This window comes from Cucumis melo, chromosome 4 (genome assembly GCF_025177605.1).
Source record: "Cucumis melo cultivar AY chromosome 4, USDA_Cmelo_AY_1.0, whole genome shotgun sequence".
Classification (NCBI taxonomy): Eukaryota; Viridiplantae; Streptophyta; class Magnoliopsida; order Cucurbitales; family Cucurbitaceae; genus Cucumis; species Cucumis melo.
The window spans coordinates 10,707,454-10,729,911 of NC_066860.1; the positions used below are offsets into that span (position 1 = coordinate 10,707,454).

The 22,458-nt window shown below is 36.0% G+C and overlaps 2 protein-coding genes across 2 annotated transcripts; one reads left to right on the forward strand and one right to left on the reverse strand.

Moving 5' to 3' along the window:
* Nucleotides 1-274: 274 nt before the first annotated feature.
* LOC103494928 (protein disulfide-isomerase 5-4-like) lies at nucleotides 275-15,955 on the forward strand. Its single transcript, XM_008456313.3, has 15 exons — nucleotides 275-519; nucleotides 1,088-1,178; nucleotides 1,410-1,504; nucleotides 1,730-1,787; nucleotides 2,035-2,219; nucleotides 2,344-2,401; nucleotides 3,277-3,317; nucleotides 3,498-3,572; nucleotides 4,174-4,230; nucleotides 6,529-6,595; nucleotides 13,839-13,985; nucleotides 14,202-14,423; nucleotides 15,237-15,389; nucleotides 15,517-15,594; nucleotides 15,678-15,955. The coding sequence occupies exons 1-15, from the start codon at nucleotides 479-481 to the stop codon at nucleotides 15,753-15,755; spliced, it is 1,446 nt and encodes a 481-aa protein (XP_008454535.1). The 5' UTR covers nucleotides 275-478; the 3' UTR covers nucleotides 15,756-15,955.
* LOC103494925 (early nodulin-like protein 3) lies at nucleotides 15,922-17,412 on the reverse strand. The gene is made up of 2 exons (XM_008456312.3): nucleotides 17,143-17,412; nucleotides 15,922-16,758 (listed from the first exon to the last, which is right to left on the reverse strand). Exons 1-2 carry the CDS (start codon nucleotides 17,312-17,314, stop codon nucleotides 16,196-16,198), a joined length of 735 nt encoding a protein of 244 aa, XP_008454534.1. The 5' UTR covers nucleotides 17,315-17,412; the 3' UTR covers nucleotides 15,922-16,195.
* Between the last annotated feature and the right edge of the window lie 5,046 nt (nucleotides 17,413-22,458).

Consider the following 22,458-nt stretch of genomic DNA (forward strand, 5'->3'; position numbering starts at 1 on the left):
CGATCGTGTAACAAAATTAAACGATAGAATTGAAAAAAATAAATTACAGCCATATCTAAACGATCGTGTACCAACCAATAGCCAAATCTAAAGGATCGCAAATATATTAAGCATGCTTTGTTGACGGGATATTTTTGATATTTTATACCGTGGATCTTTAGATTTTTTCTATTTTCAGAATTGTTAAATATTTGTTTTTTTTTTTTAAGACCCTACTTTTATATAGGTTAAATTAAAAAATAAGCAAGCAGTGAAGCTAATATCTCCAAAATAGGAAAAATGTATCGTTAAATAATTTGGTTTTCATTTACACTCGGGAGGAGCCAACTGATGTCGTAGAGAAGCGACTTCGTGAGAGACGAGACACTTCTCTCTTTACCAAAATCACGCAATTTCCTCCAACTTCTTCTTCTTCATTTTCATCTTCATCTCGGGAAATTTAATTGGAGAGTGAGCCTGTGGAGTGGATTTCGCAGCCATGATTTCCTCCACCAAGCTCAAATCTGTAGATTTCTACAGGTCACTTAGATCTCTTTCTCTTTCTTTGCATTTTGTATTTACACCTTGTCTCTGTTTCTCAAACACTCATTTCTGCGATATGTCATGCACTTCCACGCTTCTTTTTCTTATTATGTTTTGTTTACGCTTTTTCTTTGAAATGTTGCTTATCTTAAGCCTTTCTTCTTGTCAGAATTTTGTGATTGGAGTTGGCGGTATACGTAAATCGGCTTCTGGGATTTTTGGGTTCATTAGCTTGTTTGTTTGTTTATTTTTATTTAATTTGGAAGGCGAGGTGGTTGAATGGTGGTTTTGTACGAGGTTTTTATGGCCTCGTTTTTTTTTTTTGTTCAAATGATCTACATCTACTTTTCTTGTTCTTGGTGGTTGTAATTTTCGGAGAGTTGTTTCAGATCAAAATGATATGTAACCTAATCGGCTTTTGGAAGTGATGTGGCATTCGTTTGGAATTTGATTATGGCTTGAATCATTTGATGCATTTAGCCTTAGTTGATTTGTACAGGGTTAAGAGGCTTGAATTGATTGCAAATGTAGTTCTCCACACGTTGACATATTTCTTTATGTGCAGGAAAATACCAAGAGATTTAACGGAGGCAACATTATCTGGTGCAGGATTATCAATAGTAGCAGCTCTGTCCATGGTCTTTTTATTTGGAATGGTACTTCGTTTCGTTCTCTTTAATTAAATATTCAAAATCAACTATTTGGGCATGAAGCGGGGTTATCTTTCCACCCAATCTAAAGACAACTAGCTCAACTTGCTTGCATGTCTTGTTGTTAATATGGTGGTTTAGCCACCTTCTTTATTTCTGCTTGTTCAATTTTTTCTTATCCTTTTTACGTTCCTCTGTAGGATTTTGTTGGTCTTGATCTTTAAATTTTTATTTCAGGAATTGAGTAATTATTTGAGTGTTAGCACGTCTACATCTGTAATTGTTGACAACAGTACTGATGGTGACTTCTTACGGATGGACTTTAATATTAGGTACTGCATGTTTCTTTTTATAACATGTCACGGAAGCTCTTAATGGAAGTAGTTTTCATAGGAAAAATTAATAGATCCCTTGCACAGGTTGCGCTAAGGAAGAAAAAGGAAAAGAATATTGACGCACATGTTGTTTTCTATATTACTAACCAAAAATAGAATAAAATAAAGCTTTTGATTGACTAATTTCTCACCCATCTTCCTTCTTTATCTCTCTCATTGTAGTTTTCCTGCACTCTCATGCGAATTTGCTGCTGTAGATGTGCACGATGTGTTAGGAACAGTAAGTTTTTATCCTTCAATCTTGTCAGCCATTTACCCACGGAAAATTGTGTTTGTAAATATGACTGAGCAATAGTAATACAACAATTGAGTGGTCTAAGTTCCCCAGACCACCAGAAATATATGAAGCAAGTAAAGTTTATGTTTGTTCAAACAACATCTTCACTTGTTTCTGCACGTAATACCTGAGTGTGTTCCTTCTGAACTTCATTGGCTTACAGCGGGCTAAATATTTTCTTTCTCTACAGAATAGGTTGAATATTACGAAAACAATCCGTAAATTTTCTGTAGATTCAAATTTGCGGTCCACTGGATCTGAGTTTCACTCAGGACCACTGTCAAATTTGATTAAGCACGGGGATGAAGTAGATGAAGAAGCCAATGAAGGTTCTGCTGTGTTGAATGCTCGGAACTTTGATAGATATGCTAATCAGTAAGCATTATTAATATCAGGGGCTTAAATTCTTTACTTTTTGAGTTCCACTTCTTAATTTTAACTGGTTTATCTTTATGATCAATGCAATTCTTTAGATACATTTCAAATTGCACTTCTGCAGGCATCCTATTTTGGTGGTTAATTTTTATGCTCCATGGTGCTACTGGAGTAATAGGCTGGTAAGCTTGATTCTGTTGTGTGTGCACTTTTGTATTTATATTATATATGACTAACAAAGATCCTAAAATTATTTGCAAATGGATATTAATATTCATTTGTGAAAACTCTTTTGAGTACTTGACTTCTCTTTGAATTTTAACTTTTATTATATTTATGGTTCTCTTTCATCCTAACTTTTAACCTGCCCATTTCCTGCTAAACTAAGAATCTATATGGTGAACTAATCAAATTGAAGTTTTTTCTTTTTTTTTTTTTCTGTAAACTAACTACTTAAGAATTACATATAGATTATTCTATCACAGTTGAAACATTGCTGTGCAGAACAAAAGATGGTTATTAGTTCTCATTGAGACGAGGGTTGGGTCCCTTGTTCTTTGACTATTTCATGACTGTTAATGTTAATGCAATTGTCTCTTCTGAAAAATTCTAGCACTTTGTGTCTTGACCTCACTTCTCAAAAAAAAAAAAAAAAAAAAAAAAAAAAAAAAAGAAAACTTGGGTTTTTCTCCAAGTCCTACTCTTGAGCAGATCATTTACATTGAAAGCTACAAATTCATACATTTTTTGCATAGTAGATGCTGTTTCATCTGCTCTCTGATAATTATTATGTTAGGAATCTGACATGATTAAATGTTAATTAAGATTAAGCTAGAAAGCTGAATCTTGGGCTTGCCATCCTTTATCTTTGAGACCTAGAATTATCATGGATTGTACATATCTTAGGCCCAAAAACATTAGCTATACTATAGTTGGTCCTGTATAGGGCCATTGTGCAAACAGTATAGTAATTAGTCCTGGCACATGAATTCCATCATGAGCACTGGAAAAATACATTACCGTTTTCCATGTTCTTACCAGTTCTATTATATTCCAGAAACCTTCATGGGAGAAGGCTGCCAAAACTATAAGAGAAAGGTGCTCTGCTTTTGGTTCTTTATTTAAAATCTATTTATTATTATTATTATTATTATTATTATTATTATTGTGTTTGATTAAAGATAAGAAATCCTGACAGTTTTTCTTTTGTCATAGTAACATTTATTACCCCTCTCAAGTCACTGCCATCTATTTTTAATGAAACACGTGTTAATCCAGATATGATCCAGAATTAGATGGACGAATTCTTATGGGGAAGGTTGATTGCACGGAAGAAGGTGATTTGTGTCGGAAGTAAGTGATAGCTTTTTTAATTTGATACTATCTAATATAGAAAAGCATTGCATCATTTTCTGTAGATTTCAAGAGACCTGGTTCTATTCCTCCCCGAGAATTCTAATGTGTAAAGATGACTAACTCCCTGCCCCACGCAGGGTTACTGTTATATGCAGAACTTTCCCGATAGATCTTACCCAATAGACCTTACTAAATTGTCTTGATACAAATAGACCAACTATCAGTCCCCTTGGCTTCCCTTGATTCTAACTTTATTCCTTAGCTCTTATCACCTATTCTTCTGAGTACGTGTAGTGCCCTTGTAGCATGCCATTATTTTTAACAGAAAGTAGCTCTTGTCTGTCTGTATGCTATTATCCAAACTAGTCAAAATGTTATCTGAAGAGGAATTTGGTATCCATAATTGTTGTGATTCTATTTTGATATCTATAATATCACTTCTTCTTAGCTCTCTTGAACGTTGGCAAGTTTTTGTATCTTTGGTTCTTACAATATTCACTTACTACTGGCTTTTGCCCTTTCTCTTTAATCTTCTACGGGACCAGTGTTTGCCTAAATTAGTTTCTTTACTAACCATGCTTTACAATGGGAAATTCAGGCATCACATACAAGGTTATCCATCTATCCGCATTTTTCGGAAAGGAAGTGATGTAAGGTAAATGAAGTGCTCCTTGATAAATTATTATTTCCATTCAGTTCCTACAACATATTTACGTATATATTTTGTCCTCAGAATCTCATCGATTATTTTGTTCTCACTGATTCCTGTTTCATCCATTATGGTGGTGGTGGTGTTCAATTTGCTGTCTATAGTTGTTTATCTAAAAAAGTATGCTGTCTATAATATTTTATGTTTGTCCATGTTGGTTGATTTGCACATGAATATAACTGCTTGTTTATGGCCTGTTTGGTATGGTATGGTATGCAACTTAGGTTTTGTTTTATGTTTTCAGATTTACCGTGTTTATCAAATATATGTTTGGTTGACGGTTTGGATTCTGTGATCCAAACAATGTGATTTTGAAAACAATTTTTTTATGAACATAAAAAAGTTGTTTCTAGAGTATCCAAATTTTGAAACCAAAGTTTTAAAATCTAGAATTATATTAAAAAAGATAAAAAAACAAAACATGGTATTTCATGTTATAAAGTCTATTATTGTTGTTTATTAAAATATGTAATATATTATATACAATATATTATATGGTACTACAATATAGTAATTATACAAAATTTTAACATAAAGCAAGTTTATTAATTAATTAGTACTAGTTTATATTCTATCTAATATTTAGTGTGTAAGGGTACTATAATTAGCTTTATAGTTTATAAATACATTTTCAAACACATTTTGAAAAATTGTTTAAATTGGAATTTAATTTTTAAATTTGCTATCAAGCAAATGACTTTTTTTTATTATATATTTTTTTTATGAGAAGCATCTGAATAATTTCATCGATGGTATGAAATTATTATAGGGCACCTATGCCATGAGAGATTACAACATACTGTTCCATTTTGTTATAAGAGAAGTAAGATTGTAATCAAGAAAACGTGGGGTGAATTTACACCAAGTGAAGGTTGTATACAAAAGATGATCAAAAAGTGAGTGAAGTCAGATTCCTTATCTTTGAAAGTATGATGGTTGCGTTTGTTCCAGATGTGCCAAAAGAATGCTTTGATGATGAAGCACCAGAAGGTCCCTTTTCTGTTTTTGAACGGATGGCCGATAAGGAGTATATTCATAAGAGTGAGAGGATTGTTTGGGAAGACAATGTGGCAGTTGAAAAGTGTGAGAATCGTTGTCTAGAAGGATTGTACATATTCACAATAAACCAAAAGATGCATAATAGTCTCCCTACTATAGTGGCATAAGACATACCAATTAGGAGTAGAAATCATCCACGCGCCTGTTTAATAAGAAGATTGGCTGTGTTGATGCCTCTATGACTAACTTCTCAAATGAAGAATCAAACTTTCTTTGGAATAGAGCCTTTCCATATATGCTTGTAAAAGGTAACGTTGTCATCACCACACCAAGAAAACACGTCTCGAAACATGAAATACAACTCCGTTTTCTTTAAATTCCTTGTTTTCAAAATTCTGTTTTCAGATTGTGTACCAAACAGGTCCTAATTTTTGAGATACAAGTTGGTTATTTCTTTAAAAAGTTTTGGAGAAGTGTCTGTTTGGAAGGCCTTCAAGGTTTATGTAAGCATGCAATGATTGGTGATGCAAACGGTAATTGGCAGGAAGATGCAAAAACAAAAAAATGACAATAAATTGGGTGAAAAAACAGATTATAGTTGTAAGATCTTTAGGCATTCTTTCATAACTATTTAGTTCTCTGTGTTTGATTTTTAATCGCATCTGATAAAAATATGTAGAGGTGCAAGAGTTATTGATGAATTATGAATTTAAATTGCTTTTCTTAGGAGAAAAAAAAAAGGAAGTTATTTGCTTGTGCAACATGGGTTTAAAACAAATTTATTTCTCAGCACGTCCTTGCATTTTCTTGATAGTCAATGATTATTACCTTTTAGTCATCTTATTTTGACTTCGAGAAAAAGGTGATTTTAGAAGAAGGTCAATCAGTTGGCCTGCATGGAACCTAGAGAATTGTATCCACAGCCACCTACCCACATGTCTATGTAATGAAAAACCAACCTCTGATTTGAGGGAAAAAAAATGAAAGAGTACAAGGGACATAGAAAAAGGAAGTCCGCCAAAAAATGCAAACTAAATAAGGGAATCCGATCTAACAAAATAGCAGTGTTATTCAACTCGTAGTTTACCCCAGTTTGAGTAAATAGTTTCATTCTGAAATTTTTATCCCTTTTCTTCTTATATGATATATGATCTTGGTCTCTGCTTCTCCACACCCCTTCGTTTTGGGGTTTCAAGCTGCTGCATATTTATTAGATCACTGAACCTTTTTCTTTTCTTTTTGTAGGGATGATCATGGACACCATGACCATGAATCTTACTATGGAGATCGAGATACAGACACGCTGGTTAAGGTTATATAACCTTAAACTTTGAATCACTATTACATCATTCTCCAAATTTGAGCTGCATTTTAGTTTTATAATGAAGATAACTTGCATGTTTATACTTTCTTATAATTAAGGGATAAATACACTTTTGATCTCTAAATACCCTTGCTTTCCGTTATTGTAGTTAATAAAAAGCAGACATGTGATAGACACCCTCCCATTAAGTTTGTGTATAGTCGAAGAAATAAAAAATAATAAAAATATAAGAACGTGTCAATTGTGATAGAAGGAAGTCGGTGGGTAGTTAGTATAGAAGGGGTTAGTTGGTAAGCGGGAAAGGCATCAAAGAATTTCATGTAATGAGTGTAGTTGAATCTCGAGAAGGAGATCAACTGTGAGGCAAATACGAATTGATATTTCATCAATTCGATTATAGTTTCTTGTAACATTCAATAAGAAAGATTTCAGCAAAAGTAGAGTTTCAGGTATCAGAACCACGATTCGGGAGGAATAATGGTGCATACGCGGATCGAAGAAAGGCTAGAACAAATGGATCAGGAGATTGCCGGAATAAAGAAGGAAATAAGTAAAATGCCGGTTATCTAATCGAGCCTAAGCGATATCGTTAAGAACCTGGAGCTGATGTGCACGCAATCGGAAAAGCAACAACAGATGCTTTTACTGATGATGGAATTGATAACGAAGGAACAATCAGTTATCAGTGAGCGAATGACTGAATTGGCTGCGCGTGAATCTGTGTTGGTAAAAGGAAAAAAGAACGAGGCGACGTTGAGTAAATCGGCCGAGACGAATCACAATATCGGGGAAGAACGAACTGAAAAGAAAGCCGATAACGAAGAAATGACAGCTGACTGGAGCAAATTTAAAAAAGTTGAGATGCCGGTGTTCGTCGGAGAAGATCCTGATTCGTGGCTATTCCGCGCGGATAGGTATTTTCAAATTCATAAGCTTACAGAGTCCAAAAAAATGCTAGTCGCCACAATAAGCTTCGACGGTCCAGCTTTAAACTGGCATCGTTCGCAAGAAGAAAGAGAAAAATTCTAAAGCTGGTCGAATTTAAAAGAAAGATTGTTAGTACGCTTTAGATCGAGTATGGACAGTACAATCTTAGGAAATTTTTTGCAGATCAAACAGGAATCTACTGTAGAAGAGTATCGTAATCTTTTCAATAAACTCATTGCTCCTTTATCGGATATACAAGAAGATGTAGTCGAAGATACATTTATGAATGGATTATTACCATGGATAAGGGCTGAGGTTGCTTTCTGTCAACCAAAAGGATTAGCGGAAATGATGCAAATCGCTCAGTTAGTTGAAAACAGAGAGCTGATTCGAAACGAGTCAAATTTGAAAGGTTTTGTGGGCGGGAAACATCCGAACGCCAGCAAGACAACAGTTGGAGCTGCGATGACTGAAACAAAGGCAGTACTAATTTTCCTATATGAACAATAACTCTAAGAAGCTCCAATGCCAATGAAGTTCGTAAAGAAGCGAATTCCAGACGGTTGCCAGACGCCGAATTCCAGGCCAGGAAGGAGAAAGGGCTCTGTTTTAGATGCAATGAGAAATACTCCACCGATCATAAATGTAAAATGAAGGAATTACGAGAGTTAAGGATGTTTGTAGTAATAAAAGAAGGGGAGGAATAAGAAATAATAGAAGAAGAAGATCCGGTGGAGAAACATTTAGCTGTGTTGGAAGTGAAGGAAGAAAATAAAGCCTTCGTTGAGCTATCCATTAATTCTATTGTGGGGCTAAACGATCCGGGTACAATGAAGGTTAGAGGAAAGTTACAAGGCATGGAAGTGATAATCATGATAGATTGTTGGGCAACTCACAATTTTATTTCCGAAAAAATAGTCAAGGCTTTGCAAATACCAACCAAAGATACAGCTCATTATGGAGTTATCTTAGGTTTTGGTACAGCCATTCAAGGCAAGGGAGTGTGAAAATGTGGAGATTCAGTTGGCCAATTGGAGTGTTAAAGAAGACTTTCTGCCTCTGGAACTTGGGGGTGTTGATATATTTTTAGGGATGCAATGGCTACATTCATTGGGTGTAATAGTGGTAGATTGGAAGAATCTAACACTTACTTTCACTGGTAATGGACAACAGATATCTATCAAAGGTGATCCCAGTTTAACGAAGACCCGGATTAGCCTGAAAAGTATGTTTAAATCATGGGAGGATCAAGATGAGGGATTTCTCATTGAATGCAGAACGGTGGAAGTTATAAATAATGAGAAGGCAGAAATCGCTTACTGTGATAATTGATGGAATGATACCAATCCAGAATGTACTCAAGCAATATGAAGACGTTTTTGAATGGCCAGAAACACTTCCTCCAAGGAGAGAGATTGAACACCATATCCACTTAAAAGAGGGAACCGATCCAATTAATGTACGACCATATAGATATGGCTATCATCAGAAGGAAGAAATGGAAAAGTTGGAAGAAATGTTGGTTTCTGGTGTTATACGTTTGAGCAAGAGCCCATTTTCCAGCCCGGTGCTTCTAGTAAAGAAAAAAAGATGGAAGCTGGCGCTTCTGTGTGGATTACCGTGCGGTGAATAATGCCACCGCACCTGATAAGTTTCCAATACTAGTGGTAGAAGAATTATTTGATGAGCTAAATGGTGCAAAGTTGTTTTCAAAAATTGATTTGAAATCCGGGTATTACCAAATAAGAATGGTGGATGAAGATATTCCGAAGACAGTTTTTAGAACGCATGAGGGACACTGTGAATTTCTTGTCATGCCCTTTGGTTTGACAAATGCGCCAGCCACCTTCCAAGCGCTGATGAATACAATCTTCGAACCTTTCCTAAGAAGATTTGTTCTAGTGTTCTTTGATGATATACTGATTTACAGGAAAGACGTGGAGGAACATGTGAATCATTTGGGAGAAGTTTTTTCTGCACTAAGGAGTCATGCCTTGTATGCAAACAAGAAGAAGTGTAGCTTTGCCCAGGAGAGAATCGAATATTTGGGGCATGTGATATATGGTGAAGGGGTTGAAGTTGATCCAGAAAAAATCCAATCTATAGCCAAATGGCCGATTCCTACAAATGTGTGAGAGGTAAGGGGTTTTCTTGGCTTGACTGGTTATTACAGACCATTTGTACAGCATTATGGCTCTATATCTGCTCCATTAACTCAGCTGCTTAAGAAAGGGGGGTTCAAGTGGACCATTGAGACTGGAAGAGTCATTTGAAAAACTAAAGAAGGTGATGATGTCTTTACCAGTGTTGGCTCTACCACGTTTTGATCAACCCTTCGAAATAGAAACAGATGCCTCCGGCTATGGAATTGGAGTTGTTTTAACTCAATCCAAAAGACCTATCGCCTTTTATAGCCATACACTCGCAATGCGAGATAGAGCAAGACCAGTCTATGAAAGGGAGTTAATGGCGATAGTCTTGGCCGTTCAACGTTGGCATCCTTATTTGTTGGGTGCCAAGTTTATTGTTAAAACGGATCAGAAATCCTTAAAGTTTTTGTTAGAACAAAGAGTGGTTCAACCGGAATATCAGAAATGGGTGGCTAAATTGCTAGGGTATTCCTTTGAAGTTGTCTATAAACCCGGTTTGGAGAATAAAGCAGCCGATGCCTTATCAAGAATTCCTCCAGCGGTACAGTTGTGTGGAATTTCTGCACCAATATTGCTAGATTTGCATATAATTAAAGAGGAGGTTGAAAAGGATGAAAAACTGCAGAAGGTGATAAATAAATGTGGAAATGAAGATGGAGAGAAGGGTAATAAATTTTCAGTACAGAATGGTGTGCTGCACTATAAGAATCAATTGGTTCTTTCTAAAACTTCGACTTTGATTCCTTCAATGTTGCATACTTTCCATGATTCGGTAGTTGGGGGACATTCTGGTTTTTTAAGGACGTATAAAAGATTGGCTGCTGAACTCTATTGGGAGGGCCTGAAGATCGATGTAAAGAAATATTGCGAGGAGTGTTTGATTTGCCAACGTAATAAGACATTGGATTTGTCGCCGGCCGGTTTATTGGTTCCATTGGAAGTCCCACAGCAAGTGTGGAGTGACATATCCATGGACTTCATTGACGGTTTACCAAAAGTCAGAGGATTCAACATAGTCTTTGTTGTGGTTGACCGTTTAGGGTTTAGGGTTTAAAAGTAAGTATGGGCACTTCCTTCCATTGAAACATCCATACACAGCGAAGTCAGTAGCAGAATTGTTTGTTAAGGAGATTGTTCGGTTACATGGATTTCCTTCATCCATTGTATCGGACAGGGACAATTTTTCTTAGTAATTTTTGGAAGGAAACGTTTAGATTGGCGGGTACAAAGTTAAATAAGAGTACCGTACCACCCGCAGTCTGATGGCCAAACTGAGGTCGTCAACAGGGATTTAGAAACTTATTTGCGGTGTTTTTGTAGTGAGAAACCGAAGGAGTGGCTAACGTGGTTGTCGTGGGCGGAGTATTGGTACAATACTACGTTCCAGCGAGCCTTAGGCGTATCTCCATTTCAGGTGCTCTATGGGCGGAAGCCGCCTCCATTGTTATCCTATGGAGAAGGGAGTACTTCTAACTCTACGTTGGATGAGCAACTACGGGAAATGCGAGAGCACCTCATCTTAGCACAACAGCAGATGAAACATTATGCTGACTCTAAATGGCGGCATGTGGAATATCAGGTGGGCGAATTGGTGTTTCTAAACATCCGACCTTACAGACAACTTATGCTAAGAGGGAAAAAGGAATGCAAAGCTCTCCCCAAAGTACTTTGGGCCATATAAAATTGTGGAGAGAATTGGAACGGTGGCCTACGAGCTGGAATTGCCGACCTCTACTTCTATACATCCGGTGTTCCATGTATCTCAGTTGAGGAAAGTGGTGGGGAATCATGCGGAAGTACAGCCGACCATTCAGATTCTTAATGATCACCTGGAATGGCGAGCGCATCTGGAAGAGATACTTGAATATCAAAAGAATAAGGCGGGTAGCTGGGAAGTGTTGATTGTGTGGAAGGGACTTCCTCAACATGAAGCTTTGTGGGAAGATTATGATGGGATCTGTCGACAATATCCTGACTTTCACCTTGAGGACAAGGTGTCCTTGGAAGGGCGGAGTAATAATAGACATCCTCCCATTAAGTTTGTGTATAGTAGAAGAAATAAAAAATAATAAAAATATAAGCACGTGTTAATTGTGATAGAAGGAAGTCGGTGGGTAGTTAGTATAAAAGGGGTTAGTTGGTAGGCGGGAAAATGTAATGAGTGTAGTTGAATCTCGAGAAGGAGATCAACTGTGAGGCAAATACGAATTGATATTTCATCAATTCGACTGTAGTTTCTTGTAACATTCAATAAGAAAGATTTCAGCAAAAGTAGTGTTTCATCAACATGGCCGGTGTTTTTTGAAGCTCAAGTGCAATAAAGCACAATAGTCTTTTGGGGCTTTAGCGCAATGTGTAATAAAAAACGCGTTTTCTTTTTTGAGGGACACTATATATAAAAGTACTAAATTAAGTAGAGAAAGCATAGGTGAAGTTGGAAAATGAAGAAAAGAACCCCTAACCACAAAACATTGCATTTAGGCTTGGTAGATTTGATTTTTTAGTTAACAGAGACAAAAATCTTTAATTATTACTTTTATTTAAACTAATGGAAGAGCCCCAGGGCACAGGGTTTGAGATTTGGGGCTTCACAAAAGGCGTGGGCCTTATTTTGTGAGCCTTGCCTTCAAGGCAAGGCGTCAGACCTGGTCCTTGAGCCTAGGCGTGTTCCCAAGAGGTCTTTTTAAAACACTGGATTTGGACTTTCTTACTGTTACTGTTTAGTGATGTTGCATAAATTTAATAAATTTATATTTATTAAATTGGTAAAGGGTGAAAAAGAGAGTCTTCACTTCTTCCATAAGGGTAACGTGACTAAATATATATAAAAAAAACTAAATTTATCTCTCTTCTTTCTAGCCTCGTTTTTCCTTCTCTATTTTTCTCTCTCCTCACACCAATGCCTCCAAACTCCAAGAGCTTCCCTTCAGAACTAGAATTTTTTAACAAACCCAATGCTTTTCCATTTCTAGTGACCCGTCAAAGAACATTCAAACGAGCACCTCCAACCTAAAGAATGAGGATTCCCTTGAATTTGAAACACGTTTCAGGTATGGAACTTCAAGTTTGACTTGAAGCTTCAATATTTAAACTTGAGTCAGGGGTGGGAGCTGTTGAATGGGTGTCAGTGTGTTGGATCTATGGATGATGAGCAATGAATCGTGGGTGGTGGTGGTGGGTGAGAAAAGAGGGAGGAAAGATTGAAAGAAGAGAGAAATGAACTCTTTTTTTATTTTTAAAAATATTATCATCTTAGCTAAAATAATAATCAACATTTTTTTACCACATTAGCATCATATGGGTGCTTTTCTATTCAAGACGTATGCTAAAATAATGGTTTTGTAAGACTCCAATTGTGCTATATATAAGGAGGGGCAAGAAGGGAAGTAGTGGAAATAATAGTCGTGTGAATGATGGTAACTGAAATGTGATAATCAGTGGGGACCATGAGAAGGAAGCACATCATGGCAGTGGGGACCGTGTGGAGAAGAGGTTTAAGAGAGGTTTTGAGTTCTAGGGTGAATTATTGAGAATTTGGTGATCAAGCTTGGCTTGTGGGAGAGGATTACCGGCCCTCTAGAAAGTGCTGGATTTGTTAGTTCTTTTCTATCCTTTTACTTGTTGTTCGTCTTGTTATCATCCTTGTAATTTTCCCTTGAAGTTCATTAATAAATTCATCGCCGCTGTGATCGGTTCTTTGGGGTGTCTTGTTGGGATTTTTCTGTTTGCAGGTGGTGAAGGAATCCTAACAGCTTTTTATTTCTTTCTCGATCTATCTTTTGAGCAAGTCTCTTTTCATTATATTAGTAAAAAGTCTTGTTTCTTGTTTCAAAAAATATTTTTAAGATATAGAATTTATTGACTTATGCCACATCTCTTGGAAAATAACTAAAATATATCAAATCAGCAGTAAGCACCACATAACTGATAATTAAGAGTAAAGACCAAAAGTATTGATTGTAAGGATAAGGACTAAAATTGAGTTTATAAAAAATCTTAGAGGCTCAAATTGTAGAGTTTGAAACTTCAAGGACCCAAATTCTATGTCCAACCTCAGGACCAAAAGTGCATTCTTTCCTAATTTTAACTGTACAGAAATTTAATTGCACATAAATCTGACAACAGTGCTAGCTGATCTCTGACATTTTTCACAGACAATGGAAGATTTGGTTGCACCTCTTCCAGCAGGATCGCAAAAGCTAGCTTTGGAGGACAAATCCAACAATGGAACAGGAAGTGTTAAGAGGCCTGCTCCATCAGCAGGAGGCTGCCGGATTGAAGGATATGTTCGCTTAAAGAAGGTCAATTTCATACTGAAATAATAATTAAGAAAAAAAATTGGGGAACTTTTTGCATCTACTTCATTTGAATTGATAGGAATCAACTTGTTTTTCTTTTTTAAGTTCTTCCTCTTGATGTTTGATGTTCATGTTTCTTCAATTTGATTGGTTAAAATAAACTGCCCCCTACGTTCTTGGAATTTTGGAGGTTTGTTTCTGAAGTTAACTGCTTCGCAGGTTCCAGGAAGCCTTGTAATTGCAGCTCGTTCAGAATCTCATTCATTTGATGCATCTCAAATGAATATGTCACACATCATATCTCACCTTTCATTTGGTAGGAAGATCTCCCCCAAGGCATTTAGTGATGCGAAACAATTAATTCCATACATTGGTATAAGCCATGACAGGTTGAATGGACGGTCATTTATTAATCAGCGGGACTTGGGTGCAAATGTTACCGTAAGTTTTTGGATATGGTCTCCTGAATAGTTTTTGTTGTAGTGTTCATCATGCGCATGTCTGTTAAGTCAATGATACTAACTTGCTTATCATGAGCATTTTTTTCTCTTTTTGTCAAGTCAGCAATTACTGTTGATAATTATAGACAGTCAATATTGTGTGCTTTTATATGATTGAATTTCTACACATGTAAATATTTTGCATCGCCTTGAAGAGAGATCAATGAAAATCTTTTAACTGTTTCTTCTAAAGCATGCTTGCTTTCACTGGTCTCTCCATGCTAATAGTTTCTCCCTTGTTCTGTACTTCTCTCTTACACTACTTCCTCTCCATTTTGTTTTTTCCCTTTATATTGATTCTCAACTTACTTTGAAGTTTATAATGCAGAAGATGCATCTAATTGGATATAAATACTTTGAAATATTAAAAGGCAAAAACTTTATTATAGTTCTTAAAACATATAATTTCAGCTTGAAAGGAATAAAAGACTTTTTGAAGATAAGTAAGTTCACAGATTTCAATTCTTTTTTTGTGGGAATTTTCAACCATTTGATTATTATTGTTATTATTTTGTAATTAGATCCTGCTGGGACAGGGTTCTCTCGTCCCCCACCCCTAAGCAGTTTCTCCTTTGTTTTTTGCTAATACATCTCTATTTCTTATATATATATATATATATATATTTGAAGTACCGTTTTTTGAATGCACTTCTGAATACACAAATATGAACAATGTGATCTAATTTTAAGAACAATGTGATATTGCTCAATGTGCACTAAATATACTGTTTTGTCAATGTATTTGCCCTCGCAGATAGAGCATTACCTTCAAATAGTTAAAACAGAGGTGCTGACAAGGAGATCAGGTAAGTTACTTGAAGAGTATGAATACACAGCACACAGCAGCGTATCCCAGAGTCTGTATATACCGGTTGCGAAATTCCATTTTGAGCTCTCTCCCATGCAGGTTTTGTACATTTGAAACATTTTTCATCTCTTGATTTATAATCTCAATACTGCATTTTTGTTCCAAGTAGTTCATATTATTTTTGCCATCACCTTAAATCCTTCCTTCTTTTTCTTTGTATCAAAAGGTTGTGATTACAGAAAACCAAAAGTCCTTTTCACATTTTATCACAAATGTGTGTGCCATAATTGGAGGTGTTTTTACGGTGAGTATCGCACGTATCTATTTCGTTCCTCGACTCCTGTTGATGAGCAGTATGGTCTGATTGGTGGTTCCTTTATGTTACAGGTGGCTGGAATATTGGATGCACTTCTGCACAATACTATTAGACTCATGAAGAAAGTTGAACTAGGCAAAAATTTTTGACAGTCATAGTTTTACCAGGAATTTTCAATACATGCCGCTTTTTTTCAGACTTATGAAACTTTAGTTGAATATATATTACAAATTGCTTTTTTAGACAAGCAGAGAAGCGGTTTTGTGTTGAAAATTTTCCTGATTGAAAAATGATTTTGTAGGATTTGAATTCCAGAATAAATTCAATTATATGGATTCACATTTTGTAATGATTCTGAGCGGGTAATCTTCTAAACTGAGAAAGTGAGAAGATTTTTAACTTTTTTTTTGTTAGGAAAATGCAAACTCTCCATGAACTGGTGGAATTGACCGACTGTTAAAACATAGAGAATTCTCACAGTAGAAAATACATTGGCTTGCTCATTCTTGTATACACGAAGACACCAAATATTTGTTTTGAGAAGGTAAATATACCATTTACAAAGATTTAAAAGAATACATCTCTGTACTTAGAAAGATAAGAAAACAGCAGCAACAAACGCTCCAAAGGAGCCAATGCTACCCGGGATGATCGAATATCCGACACTTGGTGGTGGCCCTGATACAGGAGGTGCAGGGTTAATCTCAACAGTCCCTGCAGATGGAGACGGAGACTCTCCCCCAGTAGTTGGAGGAGATGGATTGAGTTCCTCAGCAGGTGGTGTAGATGGGTTAATTTCAGTTGACCCCGACGGAGGGGGAGAAGACGCACCCTTTTGAGCATTTGCCGGTGCAGGAGAAGGTGTTGGCTCCGTAGAATTTGAGGGAGATGGAGATGGAGCAGAGATTGGAGGAGTGGTGGTTTGATTAGAAATTGAATTGCTTCTATCAGCCAACACAATCACCACAAGCTTCTCATTTTTTAGGCAATTGTCTTTGTTTCCACTGATGAAATAGTGAGGCCCAGATTTGTCAAACTGGAAAACGGAATGGCCACCAGAATATTGTTTAATTGGAGATTGAATGTTGCAATTGGTGTAGTCATCTTGGGTTACTTGAAGCACCGAGTCTTGGCCAGCATCATAGTTGAATACTGCAAAATATAGGACCGTTACCTTAAATATGCTTTTACTGCGTAGGTTGCTCTTGTTTCCTCTCCTAAAAGAAATTATATCTAAATTCTAAACATATAGGACTATGCCCCATGATTAATCGTTTGTACCATTAGTTTATTTTTTCAAAGACTATTGCGGTGTGTGTTTGGACTAACTTACGTGTATCTATGCTAATCCTATATAATACACAAAGAAAGAATAACTTAGATATTTTAGAATAACAATAGATAGTATAACTTTGACCATAATAAACGCTTTTGTTTTGATATACAAATTTTAATTATTAAATGAGACTGGAATGATTGAGTTTTGGACATGGTTGTATCTTTTGGAATAGAAGTATGAAATTTGAACACACATACCTAAAGAGTCTCCAATTTGAAACCTGTTTGCTTCTGCCCATTGATTATAAGTTTGTGCCATTGAAACACTCCATCCCTTTGCTCCTCCAACTATGAATTGAGTGCCCTCACCTTTTTGCAAAAACATCATCACACAAACCACAGCCCCAAATGCAAACCCTAATTTAGCCATTACAATTTTAAATGGAAAGTATATTAAATTTCTTCCCAAAATCCCAAAATGTAAATATCACCAAGAACTAACAGGAGGCTGAGTACCCTTTTCGGTGCAGCTTTAGAATGCCAATCAAATGGCCTTTTAAAGAGAAATGGTAATGAGGAAAAACCTCGCAAAACTGTGCCATTGAAGCTTTTTCTAAGGTACTGAAAATGGATGATCTGTCTCATTTAGATTTCTTGATTTCAAATGGGTTTATGCTTTCCTTCACTCTTTTTTAGAATATTCATATCTTGTGATCTGAGTTTCAATGAAAAAAAAATTCTGAATTGACCCTCCACTCGAGAACAATCTAAATGATAATTAAAAGTTTCAACTTTTATTTTAAGAATGATCAATGGATCTTCATGTTGTTTCTTCCTTGTTCACCTTCAAAATATATTTCATTCTTCTTCATTATTCTCTATTTGTTCTAGATGCCTCATTGTTCTTCAACGTGAAATATGGCTAATTATATTTTGTTTCCACTATAGTTTGTTCTGAATTTTATTTTCCTTAAAACTTTTTAGGGATTCACACGCATAGATTATCGTGATGACAACATCATCATCAACATCTCCTGAGATTTTACTGATTCATTTCTTGTTGCTCAGGCCACTATGACAACCGCATTGGTTAGTCTCTTACCGCTATGTAGTCCACTCATCCTATGATTTCCTTGGCTCATTATGTGCACATAAGTAGTTAGCTCATTAATAGGAATAAGACTAATGGTTTATTCACAAGCGTAGCATACAAGAAAATATCACATAAAAATTTAGCTTAAGAAACTTTCTTTAGAAATCATTCCAGTTTTCTTATAAAAATTAACAAAGTTGTACATGCTTATCATTAGCATAACAATATAGAAATTAGAAAGAAAGCTTTAAAATTGTTGAATCACATTGAAAATCACTCACAAACGTAAAGTATTCCTTTATCCTCAAAACGCCTAGTCCCCTTTCTTCTCGCTTAAAAGTCCTTTATTTTTAGCAAAGTAACACTTTAGTGAGAGCATAATAATTCTTTCTACTGATCTTTTACCCTTGTTTCTACTAATCCCAAATTGGATTAGTCATCCTTAAACACTTCTTAGCTCCCTAGCCTCTACTTATAATGGCTAACGTATAAGCTTAATCTTTCTCATGAACATGCTTAATCTTAATCTTGAAACGTAGCCTATTAAATAAGCACTAATAGAAAATTTTCCAAAATTTTTCTAACTCTCCTCGCATGGCTTCATCTTATCTTGCACCAAAATGCATCTTCTTTCCTTACGTCACCTAGCCTGAACGCGAACTAGCAAGACGCTTCTTCAAAACACATACTTTGTCCAAAATGCCCTTTTCAAAATCCATGCAAAAATACTTATTTTAAAAAATTAACCTTTTTATCAGGGGTGTAAATAGGTTGAGTTGGGTTGGGTTGAGTTGTCGGATTGTATTGTTTTTTTCTCATTCCTAGTATTTGTAAAGTTTAAAATTGTTGTACCTATTCCACATTTATAAGTTCAAAGTTTCAAACATACATGAATTTAAACAACTACACAATCATGTGGATACGAATCGCTTATTAAGTCAACACGATTGTTTAGATTGGAAGTCCTTTTTCCATCGTTTCAAAAGAACTATATGTGGATATGATCTAAACGATCGCTTACCTAATCAACACGATCGTTTAGCATGGTCAACATGATCGTTTAGATTTGAAGCCCTTTTCTCATCGTTTAAAAAGAACTACATGATCGTGTGGGTATGATCTAAACGATCGCTTACCTAGTCAACACGATCATTGAACATGGTCAACACGATCGTTTAGATTTGAAGCTCTTTTTCCATTATTTAAGAAGAATACTTGATCGTATGGATATGATCTAAACGATTGGTTACCTAGTCAACACGATCGTGTAGATTTGAAGCTCTTTTCCCATTGTTTAAAAAGAACTACACGATCGTGTATTTCCCCTAATATATATATATATATATATAACCAAAAATTTCAACCCAACTCAACTCAACCCAACTCAACTCAACCCATACTAATATTGGGTTGAGTAGTCTGACTTGTCGGGTTATTCGGGTTATTCTTACATTCCTACCTTCTATACTAGACACAGGTCTTACATAGGTGCTAAGCGAAATGATGCTAGGCGATCCACGTTGCTAGAAGACAAAAATGGTTGGTGCGAATGTAAAAGAAAAAAACGAAAGAGACGTCTGGTACGAAAGTAAAAAACAAAAAAAAGGGAAAGAGGCGTCTGTGAGGTCGCATAATTTTATCAAAGAATTAATAACGCCCAAACAATGTTACGTCCCATCAGTCATTGCCTAATAAATACGAGGCTATCTTCTCAAAACAACGTGTGTGAAAATATGGAGAACAAGCTCAACTTTATCCCTTACCTCCCTTTTGTGTTTTAGGTAAGAGCTTAGAGCATAGTTGAGAGGAATCCATACTTCATTCTCCCTTTCAGTTGTAATAGGTTGAAAATGGAGCCACTGAGAATGAGAAATTATGCTAAACAACTAGACGTACTCCTTTCTTTATGATTTCACTTGTACTTTCTTTTTATTTTGTATTTATAATCTAAACCCAATGGTTGAAAGGCCTAAAGTTTTATTTACAAAAGTAGTATACTATCACTCTACAATTTCTTTATCTCTCTATAGTATTAGTTCTTTGTAAGCATGATATAACATAATACATAATTAGTATTAGAGAATCTAGATGTTTGTTTTACTTATCTTGTTCAGTTAAGAGTTATAATCAATACTTTCTTATATTCGAGGGAGAAAATGAAGTATTGAATGTTGTCACACGAGGGAGTAACGACCTGGACTTAACTAAACAGGGGTTGAAGAGAAAGTAAAAATACAATATTGTCACTTAACATACATGTCAAAGATGTGAGTGTGTATAGCGATAAGGCACCGAGAGGGTTGCTCGTCTTAATATAGAATGAAGTTTAGATAATGTAATAAAATGGATTAGATATAAATGATCTGATAACTTTGAGTATTTGCATCCTGAAAGGAAAGCAAGTATGGCGAAGGCACCGAGAACAGGCTCGCCTTAAATTTGAAGTTGACGAACGATTTGTATCGCCTCAATCAACTAATTAGCCTTGTGACGTGTCACGACTGTATAAACATTTCTTCCTTTCCCTTTACCTAGATAAAACTGAGTTCACATCTCGCATAATTAACACATTCATTTCATATTGTTTCTCCATGTAGCCATACTTAGATTAGATGATAATGTAAATATAATGATACTGCATAAAGTAAGATCACACGCTATAACCTTACGTATCAAAGATTTCTTGTGTTTGACCTTGGCTTATCTAGGAAACCTACCTTTTCGCTTACACTTGTGCTAGAGAGAGGAAAACCTGTACGCAATTTATATATCATTAGGCATAAGCAACACATGCATAAGTAGCTGTCAACCCCTTTTATCGCTTGACCTTAGCTTAGTTGCTTAGGTCTAGTCAACATAATTAGAACAAAAATTTCATATTAATGATAACTCATAACACATCATAGATACATTCCAAACTAGAGGCAAGTAAGTTTTTGTCGTCTCATTTCTATTGTTTTCCTGCAGGTGTTCATTACACGGTCTACGTTCATATCCATGGCCCTCACCAAATAAAGTTCACTCCTCGGGCTCAGGCTTGAGTGTTTGTTAGGTACCCTCTTCATCAAAGGGCTATAAATGTTTCCATTCTACTTCCTCTAAACTTTGTCTCCATGGATGTCACTTTCCTTAAGGTTAATTTTTTGTTTCTCGTTGCTTGCTTTAGGGAGAGAGTGTGAGTGAAGAGTCTAAGTGTGTGGTCCCCTTAGAGTCTACTAGTTCTGCTCCTACTCTTGTTATCCTACCTGACCCCGATCCTTATTACACGGTCTTACCTACAAAACCATGTTCTCTTGGATCTCCTTTTATATGAGGAATCTAAAAAAGGAAGTTAGATATTCTACAGCTCAGCTGGCTCCGGTCCAAGATTTTGAACCATCATAAGACCAAATGACTAATTCTATTGACTCATGTTGACAATAAAATAAGTGAGAATGATAGGTTCAACATAACTATTCCTGAAGATACGGGTAAAAAAGGCAATGTCGATGAGATTAAGGTCATTTAGAAACTGTTGATGATGAGACTTAACATGATCGTTCAGGTAATCTTGTTGTGTATGATCCGTCTCTTAATATACATTTTAGGTAGAAAGGTACTAGGTCTTGCACAAAGCACTCCATTTGTAATTATGTCTCTTACGAGAACCTATCACCTAAATTCAAAGCCTTTACAACCAGACTTGACTCCACCATGACACCCAAGAATATCCACCTTGCCTTAGAGTGCCCTAAGTGGAAAATTGTAGTCATGGAAGAGATGAGAGCCCTTGAAAAGAATAAGACTTGGGAGCTCTGTGCTCTCCCTAAGGAGGGATGTAAATTGTGTTAGAATTAATTGTTGGAATTTGTGTCCTAAAACTCGTACTTTGTTATTTGATTCAATAAATTTTATTATTGAATGTTATAATCTTGAAACCAATAAATTAAGGTCCAGAGGCTATTGTACTGAGTTTGTCAAATACACTTGAACTTTATGTATAGACATAAACATGGATTAAGTTCAAGTTAATAGCCCAAATAGTCTATAGTATATGAATAAGGTTGGGCACCTTATTCTAGATAAACATTATGAATGCGGCTCGCTTCGTAGTTAGTACAAACAATGTAATCCTAAATCGTTCATGTAGAGACATGGGAGTGGGGGCGTCCTATGTAAATGGTTTGCATAAGACTGGAACCACGAAATAGTCACTTTTTGTTATAACACCGTAAACTATAAACTGACTATTTCATTTATGATGACCTAGTTAACTTGATCTTAATCCTGAGCTAACTATGAACTTCTGTTCCTTCGGTAGTATTCTTAGATCTGCATAGGTGAGGGCGGCTCATCATCGCTGGCCCAATAAACCTCCCATTTCAGGGATAAGACTGAGTGGATAGCTAGGGACATAGGATGCAAGACAGAATTCACTCCTACCCATTTCTGGGATAGTAGATAGGTTGTTCCTTTCAAGACTGAATTCAAGTCTTGAACAA

Excerpts from the sequence above, each read along its gene's own strand:
- LOC103494928 (XM_008456313.3), top strand. The coding sequence starts at position 479 with ATGATTTCCTCCACCAAGCTCAAATCTGTAGATTTCTACAG. Across the intron at positions 1,505-1,729 it reads CGGATGGACTTTAATATTAG|TTTTCCTGCACTCTCATGCG; the intron begins GTACTGCATGTT and ends CTCTCATTGTAG. Across the intron at positions 3,318-3,497 it reads GCCAAAACTATAAGAGAAAG|ATATGATCCAGAATTAGATG; the intron begins GTGCTCTGCTTT and ends GTGTTAATCCAG.
- LOC103494925 (XM_008456312.3), bottom strand. The coding sequence starts at position 17,314 with ATGGCTAAATTAGGGTTTGCATTTGGGGCTGTGGTTTGTGTGATGATG. Across the intron at positions 16,759-17,142 it reads TCAAATTGGAGACTCTTTAG|TATTCAACTATGATGCTGGC; the intron begins GTATGTGTGTTC and ends TATATTTTGCAG.